A 12,761-nucleotide genomic window follows, 5' to 3' on the forward strand; every position below is an offset into this window, starting at 1 on the left:
TATGCATTGTTTAATGTACAGTGCCTGCAGGAAATAATTTCCCTACAGCAGATCATCTTTTATCAAAATACCTCCATTTAAAAAAAAGACACAGAATACATCTTGGTTTTAAATTCCAGCATTAAGTATAACTTCTTCCAAATCCATTCTGTGGAAATGGTCCAAAAATTATAAAGGTGAAAATAGCACAGAACAACAACTTAGCCCTAGAATTTATTGCCAATTGCTTTGCATAGCTGAGTAATACAAGAAAGAATACTGAACTGCTAATGAACGATACATGTTTTGTTACAAGAGTAATTACATAGGGTACTTGCAATCAAATTGTACAAAGTTAAAGTAACACTGTTAACCTCTAATGGTTATGCAGATCACATTGTGCAGGTAACATTTGTACAAGGATTGTCTTTTCAGATTTTTCTAACTTCAGGATTGATCAGGGTGTAGGAGTACCAGATGGTTGATGATGTGGTGCAGTACCACATTGTTACAGTTCACCTCCAGTCAACCGTCACCAAAAAAACTTGTGTGATCAAGGTTCTGGGTTGAAGTCCCCTTCTAGAATCTTGAGCACAAAGATCTAGGCTGAGCTTCCCCTTCAGTACCGAGGGAGTGCTACATTGTCAGTGGAAGAGACACTAAACTAAACCCTTGTCCGTTCTTTCAGGTGTTTGCGAAAGATCCTGTGGAACTAGTTTGAAGCAGGGCAGGAGAGTAATCTCAGCATTTGGGTTAATCGATGTCATTAAAAACATGCCTTATTTGGTTATTATCACATTGCTGTTTGTAGGAGCTTACTGTGTGCAAATTGGCTGCTGTGTTTCCTACATTACAGCAGAGACTACATACAAAAGTACTTCATTGGATGTAAAGAGCTTTGGAACACCTGGAGCGACATGTGAAAGGTGATATATAAATGCAAGTCTTCCAACCTTGAAAGTCTGAACAATTTTCAAAATTGGGTTATTAAATGATCAGAGCTTGCATAGTAACTGATGCAATGTAATGATAAAATGCAAAAAGAATCTGTAAATCTTAGGCAAGCTTAATACCAAAGCACAATAAGTCTTTGCACACTGCTGCTTCAGGTAATATTGCTGTTTGCAACTTGAATTTTTCTAAAACTTCCAGAGCAAAGGAGTTGGTAGAAATGAGTTTCAAGATGCACATTCACGGGGGTTATTGAGTGTGTAAGCTTGCAACCAAGGATGAATGTCCACCTCGCTGTATTCAGAATAAGTTGGTATGGGCCCTCTTCAAATCCAACACCAGTGGTGCAGGGTAAGTGTTCATCCATGCTTGGGTAGCTGACACTGTCCCTGTATTGGGCCTTGGGACCTATTTATATAACGTGGGTGATATGTTGTCACCACCTCAGCAGACACATAATCTGTTCCAAATAGATGCACAATGGACTGCTTTCTTTGTCACGTCACCTCTGAGGTAAACCTTGGGCATGAGCTGGGGGAGCACATGAGGTTGTGGGGGGGGGGGGAAGAGGGGAATTGGCAGCAATGGTACAGCTGGGAGGGGTGGGCAGTGGTTGGGGAGAAGCTGGGACGGCTCCTCCTGTCTCTGCACAGCAACATTTTGGCTGAGTTCAACACAATTCTGTTGCTGGACGGAGACTGTAGTGGCTGTTGAAGATGTTGTGGAGAACAAATGTCCAATTTCTGCCAGGGGTCCTGGAACAAGGCCCTGACTGCTGATTCAGTCGATCGATGAGGATCCCCAGCATTACACGGTTCACTATTTGGGAGTTCCTGGACCCATGAGGCTGCAGGATGTTTGTCTTCTCTTCCTCTCCTAAGGATGGGCAAAGCAAGGTCCAACTATTACCCCTCCCAGGTGTGTGACTTCAAAGGTAAACATCACTTCCAGGATTTTGAATCTTAAATGTCCATTAATCACTGTGAGAATGAAATTCACCTTCATCTCTTGTGAAAATCTGACTGGAACTCATGTCCAGCAGGATCTGACCTTGTGGTTCGGCCATTTCAGAAACTCTCTGCTGAGGGATCAGCCAGTATCACTGCACAGCTGGTGTGAGGCTGTGTCTCTCCAGTGAAGGATCGATCTCAGAATGGGACCATCCCACCCAGAGTCAGGAATAGTTCCTGCTGAAGGCGGCAGAAAGATCTGAGGAGATGCAACTTGGGTCCAAGAGGTTCTTCAGGATGGAGAGCTGGTGAGTTTGACAGGAAGAGTGAAGGGTGAGGAAAGAATGTGGCTAAAGGGTTTTGAGTGGGGACAAAGTTTTAAGTGATTGGGCCCCTGCAGTATTGAGTGGGATGAGCGCAGGCTAGCTGTCTGACGGGATTCTGGACAGTACCATGGTTGGGATTGTTATGCTTCTGGTGATGGTTGTGTGTGAAAACTTGGGCTTGGGACAGGTTTGGATTGGGCATGGGTGGTTGCCTGTTAGGTTTTAACTTCATATCCAGCAGATTTACTTCAGTAGTGAATTGGCAGACAGGGTTAGACTACACGGGACTTAAAGCAGCAAATGAGGCAGTGCTACCCCAAGTGGTCTCCTGTTTTACTCCACAACAGCCCAAGACTAATTTCTCCCTCTTTGTTTCCATTTAATTAACTGGTACTTACATGAGATATAGGGGCACAATAGGCCATTCAGCCCACTGAGTCTGCTCCGCCAGTCAATCATGGCTGATTTTTTTTTCACCCCCATTCTCTCACTTTCTCCCCATAATCCTTAACCCCCTCAAGAAACAAGAACCCATCAATCTCTGCCTTAAGTACACCCAGTGACTTGGCCGCCACAGCCCTCTGTTGCAATTAATTCCACAGATTCACCACCCTTTGGCTCAAGACATCCCTCCTCACCTCAGTTTTAAAGGAACGTCCCTTTATTCTGAGGCTGTGCCCTTCAATCCTAGACTCTCCTGCTAATGGAAACATCCTCTCCATGTCCACTCTATCCAGGCCTTTCAGTATCCGGTAGGTTTCAATGAGATTTCCCCCCTTATTCTTCTGAACTCCATTGAGTACAAGCCCAGAGACATCAAATGCTCCTCATATGATAAACAACTGTTAGTTTTCTACAGAGAAGGTGTTACTTTTGTAACAGCTTCTCTGTAGAAAACTAAAACAACACCAACCCTTTACAGAGTCATTTTCATGGTAAGACACCCCCAAAATACCTTGCAGGATTGGTCACAAGCAAAACTTAACACTTCATGGGGTAAAAAGGGTAGAAGGTTAAAGGTTTCATCAAAAGTCTTGCCTTCAAGGAGGACGGAGAGAGGGGATAGAGAGATGAAGCAGTTTAAGAAGGGAATTCAGGGCTTTGGCACAACTGTCAATGGCAGAGCAGATCCAATGGGGATGATCAAGAGGCAAGAAACAGGAGGAGCAGAAGTATATAGGAGATCGTAGGGAGCAGGAGGGCAGGGAGGGGTTGAAAAAAAAATCAAGGATGAAAATGTTCAAATCAAGAGGCTGCTTCAATCATTTACTGACAGGCCCACAGGTGATGGTGGAACAGGTCTTGGTGCTAGATCGGATGTGGCACCAGGTTTCTGGGGGGCAGTGAGGAGTATGTTTTGGTCGTCCAATCGGGAGGTGATGGAGACATTGTTTAGGAATTCAGCAACACGAGCTGAGGGGAGCGCAGTCAACAACCAAAGGTTGTGAGTCTTTGGCCAAGGGCCTGTTTTAAGAAGCCAATATTCACAATTATCAATGTATTGCACATGTGAAAATGCCACTTTGAATACTGAACCACTTTTTTTAAACCAAGAAAGGTGATCCGTCTCCATTAAATACCTAATACAGAGTATGTTCAAGAACAGCTTAATCTGATCTCATAAGATCAAGCTTCTGGTATTTTTGGAAACAAAGTTCAAATGAATAATTCTTGCACAGGGGATATATTTCCCTCACTTAAAAATAAAAATACCTTTGGTATTCATAGAGAGGAATCTACTATTATCATTATAAAGGCTGTAACAGTTGTTGTGCTTGAAAAGTATTTAGAAGAATTTGTAGAACTACCTTCACTTTTGTATCAAAAACATTTAACTGTGACAATATAAATCATACACTTTGATTATCAATAGGAACTAAAGCATCTGATGTCCCTTAGCATTTCATTTGCAACACCAGGTTGGCACATACAAATATATTAAAGCTTAACCCTTTGAGAAGAAACAGCATTTCTACAGCTTTCAACGTCCACACCTCTTCCCTTCCCTGTTAAAGTGAATCATTAAAGCAGTGCTGCAGCTCAGTTAGCTTTGTGCATCAATGGTGCAAAGCTGAGGTTAGATGCCCAGAGCTTAACCCTTGCTCACCCTTGTGTTGGTCTCACCCAATACAGATGAACTACAGGCCAGAAAACAAAATGAGAGCAATCAAATAAGATTCCTGCTTCTGATTGCTAGCCTGTGCCCTTGTACCAACACTGGCCGAGTGTGAGCCATGATGCCTTCCATAGGAGGATAGCCTGTCGACACTCACTTGATCAAGGGAGGGCAGTTGACTACTCTGTCAGTTCTCCGCTCTGTCAGTTCCCCGAGAGAAGGATTGGTGAAGACTTTACTCCTGCCAGATTCATTCTTTATTTAGATTAGAGTGCTTTCTTTAAAATTAAACTATTCTTTCCAATATGTCATGCCTGTTCTCTCCCTCAGGTTAACAAGTGAAGGCGCAGGACACCAGATAAAAACAGTGGAGCTGGACAATGCAAGTCTACCAAAATTCCACACTTAAGTTAAAGTGCCCCATTAAGAATGGGAGCAGCAGGGAATCTTTCAAGCAGCAAATGAAAACACAAATGACTTTACGGGTGAAAAGGAAAAAATAGGGAACTGTAGTGTGACCAGCACACCACACTACTGCTGTGGAGGGAAAATGAGCAGCCCAGTTCTACTTTGGATGCCAATGCAGGAATGTCAAGCCAGTTCTCAAAGGGTAAAAAATGCAATGTGTGACATCTGCCCCAAAAAAAGGCAGATCCACATAGCAAGAGCAGCAGCCTCAAAATTCATCAATTCACATTGTCTCAAGCATTCTATACATTCCCCATTTTGAAAGTTGCATGGGACATGTAGGTACCCAGGGGAGAGTGGGACCTGCAGCAGCAACAATTCAACTGCGTAGTACGTTGTCCTGTCAGAGATTGCTTCAGCCAATAAACAAGGCTGTTGGCTTTTGCCAAAATTAAAATCTTTTCATAAAGCTGGCTAATAGAAGAGTTTAAGCAGCTGAGGCCAGTCTTTCAAAAGCTAGCTGTACTTTGATCAGTCACAACTGGCTACATGATAAGCTGGTGTGATTCTAAATCTAAAGCAGAGCTGTATATGGAAATAGATTACATTAAAAACAGCATTAAATGTGCAGCAGCTACAGTGGAGCCTACCAGGTCACCCTTGTGAGGCCTATTCCCACATTCTCAGTATACATCATCCACTTCCAATCACTTGTTTTTAAAATCTGCAAAAATCACAATCCACTTACATTCACATCTCCACCTTAGTCAATTAATAAAATTAAAACTTCCCGTCTTCCTTCCCGAAAGCACAACCCCCCCCCCCCCCCCTTTAAATTGTGGCTGCAAATCAACTCATCAGCAATGTAATCCAAAAGACAAACAAGAACACGTGAGACAGGAGCAAGGGGGGGGTGGGGGGCTACACCGGTTGGCAACTCCACTTTGTCAAAGAGGTTGAATCCCAGCTGATCTCCTCATTAACTCTACGTTTGATTTTACTCAGTGGATGAATGCAATTCACTTGCCCAGCTGGTCAGAGCCAGTCTAATATTCATTCATGGCAAATGCATACCTGGATTGCACTGAAAATGCTCTTCAGTTGGGTATTAACTAACACTAGCTACAACTAGCAGCAAAAAGCCTGTTCTGTACTAATTTTTTTTTAAAAATGCATTAGTACAGCAAGTGCCTAAAGAGAACTCAAATCTTCGATTAAATGTCTCTTTCTGGTAAATGTGATGGTTCCACAGCAGCTAACTTTCACCTTGCAACAGGTACAGGAGATAGTTTTGAGCCCTGTTCAGTCCCGGCTCTGTAGCACTGTGGCCCTATGGTTACCAAATGGAATTGCGACTCCAGTTGTGACTCAGTATGGAGTGGAACCTTCCCATTGAACGAGGTACTGCACATTCCCATCCAGAGTAACCCTGCGGGCAAGGACCTGGAACTTTTCACCACAAGCCAGCCTGCCTGCAGCACCAAAATAATTAGTGATGGAGGATTTAAGGTTGGACAGGGAGGTTTCATCATCACTCATACTATCAAAGGTGTGGACGTTAAGGTAATTATTATCCATCGATTGTTCTGCCCGACCCATTCCATTAGCTGTACGTGTGTAGATGGTTTCCTTACGGCTGTTTTTGGCATTTAACGAATATTCCATCGGTGCCTTTCTTTTACGACTCCCCACGGTCTTTCTGCAGGCAAGAAAACAGAACATGGACAGAGTCAAGATAATGTGGTGTAGAATCTCCCAGTGAGTTCCCAGGCTCGACTGTAACCTCCCTACTCACAGTGAGAACCATCACTGCCTGCCCTCCGTGGGTCAGAACAAACCCTTCTCCAATTCTGGACAAAACAAGCAGACATTTGCAGACTGATATGAAAATGTCTGCAGGAAAATGATTTTGCTCTTACCTGGAGTCCCCAGACACGCTTGTGGAGGCAGATCCAGATGTACTTGCTGCATCTGTCAAATCGAGGTCGGAGCTAAAGGTTCCTTCGGAGCGATCGCTGTAACTGGTAAAGAAAGAAAGGAAGGAATTAAAGTCTCCAGGGTGAGGAAGTAATCACAGTGCCATAGTCAGTGATGGGAGAGGCAGTCAGGCACCCAGGGTCCAGCCTCACTCGATCTGCTGTCCAGATCTGGGCATCATTGGCAAAGCCAGCATTATTGTCCATCCCTATTTAAACCAAGAGGCCTGAAGGGCAGGGCATAGGCATAGGCATGGCTTCACATTCAGGCCAGACCAGGTAAAGATGGCAGAGTTAGTCATAGAGTCATACAGCATGGAAACGGGCCCTTCGGTCCAACTGGTTCATGCTGACCAAGATTCCCATCTAAGCTAGTCTCATATCCCTCTAAACCTTCCCTATCTATGCACCTTTCAAAAGTTGTTAATGCACCTGCCTCAACCACTTCCTCTGGCAGCTCATTCCATATACTGACCACCCTCCGGGTGAAAAAGTTGCCCCTCAGGTTCCCATTAAACCTCTCCCTTCTCACCTTAAGCCTATGCCCTCTCGTTCTTGATTCCCCAGCCCTGGGGAAAAAGGCAGTGTGTGTTCACCCTATCTATGCCCCTCATGATTTTATACACCCCTATCATATCACCCCTTATTCTCCTACACTCCAATGAAAGCAGTCCCAACCTTCTCAACCTCGCTCCCTAATTCAGACCCTCACGTCCCTTCCTACAAGGGAGGCACTAGTGAACCAGCCTAGTGAACAACCCAGTGATTTTTATTTTGTGCTCATCCTTACTAAGATTATCTAATTACTAATTCCAAATTATTAACTGAATTTAAATTTCACTATGTCATGGTGAGATTTGAACTCGGGTCTTTAGATTGTTAGTCCAGGCCTCTGGATTACTATACAGGGAAGTGAACCACTGTCACCACCACAGCAGTGACCACACAGCACTGTAACTTCAGAATAAGGAAGAACCACACTGGGTTTGTGTTATGCATCTGCTATCTGCAATGAGCTTTGAAGCATCTGTTTGATGGTGGTACAAGAATCACTGCTCCTCTCAGGCTCCTTCTAGCTATCATTTGGCTCAGGGAAGCACTGATCCGGCAGAGCAGCCCATCCCAGGAGACATTTGGCTCTGCTTGTGCACTCACTAAAGGAACTCACTCACCTTTTCAAACTCTGAATATCATCCACTGTAAAGTCAAATATGTTTGCCAAATGGTAGCTTGTGCTCTCAGCTGTGGAGAAGTCACTCTGTGATTGGAAAAGTGAAATTATGAATAGCAATTCATGTGTTACCTTGCAAATTATTATAGTAATACTTTGACTCCTGACACACATCAGCAATGTGAAATATCAGCTTCCTTCAAATGTGCAGTGACTGTCACTTTTGTCAATAACATCCAGGCACGGTACTGTAGCGGTTAGTGTAACGCTATTACAGTGCCAGCGACCTGGGTTCAATTCCAGCCACTGTCTGTAAGAAGTTTATACATTCTCCCCGTGTCTGCGTGGGTTTCCTCCAACATTCCAAAGACGTACAGGTTAGGAAGTTGTGGGCATGCTATGTTGGCGCTGGAAGCGTGGCGACACTTGCAGGCTGCCCCCAGAACACTCTACGCAAAAGATGTATTTCACTGTATGTTTTGATGTACATGTGACTAATAAAGATTTCTTATCTCATCCCACTCCGTACAAAAGACATCGAAGAAATTGCAGGCCATCAAACTGCAATAGATCATCTTAAATAATCCCTAAACAAGGAACGGTAGAGCGGATGGAAAGAGGTCATTTCTACAGGGACTGACAAAGCAGATGCAGAGCTGATGTTCCCCTGGCCGTGGTGTCTGGAACTGTGGGTCAAAATAAGGGGTCAGCCATTCAGGACAGAGATGAGAAGGAATTTCTTCATCCAGATGGTGGTGAATTTTTGGAATTCCCTACCCAAGTGGGGTGTGAAGCCTCGGTTGCTGAGTATGTTCGAGATGGGGACAGTTTTTAAGTAAAAGGGGAAATAACGGATATGGGGTTAGTGCAGGAAAAAAAGATCAGCCATGATCTGAATGAATAACAGGGAAGTCACGAAGGCTGAAAGCCTACTGCTGTTTTGCTTAGTTTTTGATATAAAGCACAGAAATAGGCCCTACCAGAAGTCTGTCCTGAATCTGCCTCCACTGCTGAGTCAGGCCAGGAAATCAAAATTCCCCTCATCTTGCATCTGGTTCCTTTCCCAATTACTCTGACTCACCAGTGGTGGAAGCAACTTCATTACTCAAAAACACTCATCTTTTGGAAACTTTCATTAAATCTCCCCTCCAGCTTGTGTGTTCCAACTTCTCTCATCTTGTAAAGGAACTTAAGTCTCTCATCCTGGGTATAATTCTGGAAAATCTCCCCTGCATCGCCTCCAGGGACTGACATGGCCAAGGGATTGTTATCAGGTCACTTCTGATGTTCCTGGTTCAGGATGAGGCCAGTTTAAGACTAGAGTAACAATATTTTGGTTTGTTACAACATGGCACTTATGATTCCCCAGAATCTGGTTGTGTGACTAACCTTTGGGACAGCATCCTGCAGAAACCAGCTTGATTTCCTGTTTCTTTGCCCCCACTTCAGTGGAAGCTGCCGCCGGCGAGCCTGTGGTACATCTGGTAGGGGGCTGTGACACAACAAAGGCAAGTAAGTACTCAGTGCAACTCTCTTAAAATCAGATATTAAAGCAGAAAATACTCAGCAGGTCGGTCAACATCTGTGGAGACAGAAACAAGAGTTAATGTTTCAGGACAACAAACCCTCATCAGAACTGGGATAGTGAGAAAGTTGGAAGTGAGACTTGGTCAACACCGTAGCAACACTGTAGGGTGAACGAGGCAAAAAAGACAAACAGAAACCCCATCGGAGGGAGGAACACAGCTTCTTCAAGGCAAGCATTCCTGGAAGAGAAATGACACTAAGTTGAAAGCAACAGAAAAATAGCAGATACTGGAATTGTGATATGAAATCTCTTAAAATCAAACTGGCTACGACAAAGAATTATGTCTGTCTCACTAGTTGCTGATAATTCTACCTGTTGTATTTCAAACACTGCACGCAGCTAATATTTACTGCAAACATATTTGCCTTGGTTTGTGACCAGTGAGCAAGGGACTGGGCTCATCACCGACCTCAATAACCTGTTACACCCAGTGGCAATGGCGTTCCCCTTTTTTATTCATTTTGTGTCTGGCATTCAGTCCAGTGGGATCCTTTGTGCCCCACAAACATTTAAAATATTAATTAAGATCTACGCTTTTTCTGTTCTGGTTTATTACCTGTAAAATCTCTTCAATGTGATTGGCTTTCAGTCTGCTCAGTTTAAGAGACAATCACAATGAAGAGATTTTACAGGCAATAAATCAGAACAGAAAAAGCACAGATCTTAACTAATATTTTAAATATTTTACACAGAACAGAGTAACCACTGGGACATATATGCTCTGAAATATAATAAGCAAGATTTAAAAAGCAAGAATAATTTTTATTAGTTTATACCTCTTACACTTTGAAATATTTATCTAAGGGAATTATAATTCACATACATGAAGCAACACACAAAGGAGCTACAGAAACTCAGCAGGTCAGGCGGCACCTATGGAGGGAAATGAACAGTCAACGTTTCAGGCTGAGACCCTTCATCAGGACTGGGTCCAGTTCCCCGATGAAGGGTCTCGACCCAAAACGTCAACTGTTCATTTCCCTCCATAGATGCTGCTTGACCCGCTGAGTTTCTTTGTGTGTTGCTCCAGATTTCCAGCATCTGCAGTCTCTTGTGTCTCACATACATGAAATTGTTTTTTTAATGAGCCAAAGTGTTTTCTACATCAGTATATCTACATGAAGTGGCTTTAACACTTCAACGATCCTAAAATGTCCTAGAAACATTCCAAAGCATGTTGCAGGAGGGCTAGCAATCAAATCAATAGTATAGTAATTATTATAGTATAATAATTAGTAATCATACACCAGTAAGGCAGCAATAGTTTACCAATACTCAAAAGGTCTTGTCGGTTTTTGGAATCTTACACTTGCAAAGGATGGAAGACAGCTTGATGTCTGCAACAGCTGGATGTAACTTCAAGATTTCCACAGTTAACTGTACACAAGCTGAAACTGTTCTCAGTGTCAGTGTAATAACAACAAAGAATTTTAGTTTCACCATCATTGCAGCTGCAAACTCCAGCCTCATTTTTCACTGATCAAAAGTACTCATTAGATTTTCAGTTAGAGTATAAACACACACAGTACATACCCATACTTAGGCGCAAACACTAACATGTTTTTTCCTCTCCTCTTGATCTCATTACAAGCATGATCAGTCAATTGGCCAATGTTATCAGGCAAAATAATATTCGGAGGAACTGGTGGTACTCGAGTACGGAGACGGAAAATACATTTTTTCTTTTTAATTTCTTTACCACAGATAAATCTGTAACATAACAGATAAGGGCATAAAAGTCTTTTTTAATCAGCATTATCTGATGCCCTTTGGTTTGGCTTCAAGTCTTCAACACAAATAAAATCACATTCATTTAAAGCAAAATCCTTGAGTCTCAGCGTCATTCAAACACCCATCCTTAACGTAGTGAAAACATTCCGAGGTTTATCACGGGAGGTTCAGACAAAAGTGGACCTCGAGCCACACATGGGAGATATTCAGGCTATTGATCTGAAGCTTAGTCAAGGGGGGAGGTTTTAAGGAGCATCTAACAGGAGAAAAGATGTAAAGGGAAGGAACTCCAGAGCTTTGGGTCTTCACTGTCAATGGTGGGTGGAATGATTTAGGGAAAGAAGAGCAAGAAGCCAGAATTGGAGGGGCAAATTATCTTGGAGGGAAGGTAGCTACAGAGATGGGGAGCAGAGAGGCCATGGAGTGATTTCAAAACTAAGATGAGTAGGCCTTCGGACACAGATGAAACTTGAAGTTCTCTGCAACCGAGTGAAATGGATGCTAAATACTGGAAAGGAAGATTGGACTGAACACACCACAGATAGAAGTCCAATCAAAGTAGACGAGTAAACAAGAAAAAAAGGTTTCCCGCTTGCAGTACACATCCCCCTCCTCCAGTTTCCACAAATGCCATGAACCATACCCTGGGTGCAAGGACCAGCAGCGATGTCTCGGTGTTCACAAGAGCAGCCCAGCAGATATTGCTCTCCCACCATTTTAGGGAAGTACCTAGTTTTGAACCCACACCTTCCAGTCCGGTCAGCCACATCTGGGATAGCAGGCAGCAGGCCGAGCTACTCAAGATCCAGCACCACCAAGCATCCTCCAATGAGGATGAACAGTACACCACATCAATCGGACCACCTCCATTGTCATCACAACTGTTAACTGCATAAATGACCTCTAGCAACCCATCAGTGAAGGTAGGTCATGAGTGTCAGCCTCTCAGCCAGGAATTTTTTTTGGCACTGTTCCTCCCACAGAGAAGGGGAGGGTGTCTTACCAACAGGACTAACTACTGGATGGCAAATGAATGCCAGTCTTGGCAGAAGTGCCCTCATCCTGGGCAAAAAAAAAACAGAAGCAGGTGAAGATTAACGGCAGCGAGTCAGAGCCTCAGTTCTGGCTGGCATTTGGAGTAAGATTTTCTCATTTTAACATTATGTATTATGCATTAGTCACATAACAGTGTTATCTGCTGGAATCTACTTTTATCACTTTAAACTCCTTTCCTCATATCAGTCTCTGAGGTAATGCGAAGATAAAATTCCCCTTGAGGTTCAGAATCAGAAATACTTTTCAGCAATTTTCTCTGGACTCCTGTAAACTTATTACAGCAGAATAATGATCAGCCTATAAACCAAAGTGCTACAGTGATTCTCTCATCAAATGTTCCGTTGACTAGCTGATTACCAATGAGGAATGTTATTGGTATTGACCTTGTATAATTAAGAATACTGATAGAGGGAACCACAGTATAAGCAGCCATGGCTACAGTCTACACTCTCCATAACAAAGAGATGGTGGGAAGGATGCACTCTTGTTGACACAACCAGTGCAGGTGT

General features: G+C 43.3%; 1 protein-coding gene across 3 annotated transcripts in view; it reads right to left on the minus strand.

Moving 5' to 3' along the window:
* phf19 (PHD finger protein 19) overlaps nt 1-12,761 on the minus strand; it is a 37,468-nt gene continuing 24,707 nt past the window's right edge. For 2 of the 3 annotated variants that reach the window (XM_052037321.1, XM_052037319.1), the window contains exons 11-15: nt 10,999-11,175; nt 9,267-9,369; nt 7,879-7,964; nt 6,650-6,751; nt 1,666-6,429 (exon numbers count right to left, since the gene is read on the minus strand). In XM_052037321.1, the coding sequence (XP_051893281.1) occupies nt 6,099-6,429; nt 6,650-6,751; nt 7,879-7,964; nt 9,267-9,369; nt 10,999-11,175 (799 nt within the window). In that variant the 3' untranslated portion in view covers nt 1,666-6,098. Of the gene's footprint in view, nt 6,430-6,649; nt 6,752-7,878; nt 7,965-9,266; nt 9,370-10,998; nt 11,176-12,761 lie in introns of all 3 variants that reach the window. The other variant, XM_052037320.1, reaches the window with a different exon arrangement.

The sequence above is a fragment of the Pristis pectinata genome, chromosome 23, assembly GCF_009764475.1.
Source record: "Pristis pectinata isolate sPriPec2 chromosome 23, sPriPec2.1.pri, whole genome shotgun sequence".
Lineage (NCBI taxonomy): Eukaryota > Metazoa > Chordata > Chondrichthyes > Rhinopristiformes > Pristidae > Pristis > Pristis pectinata.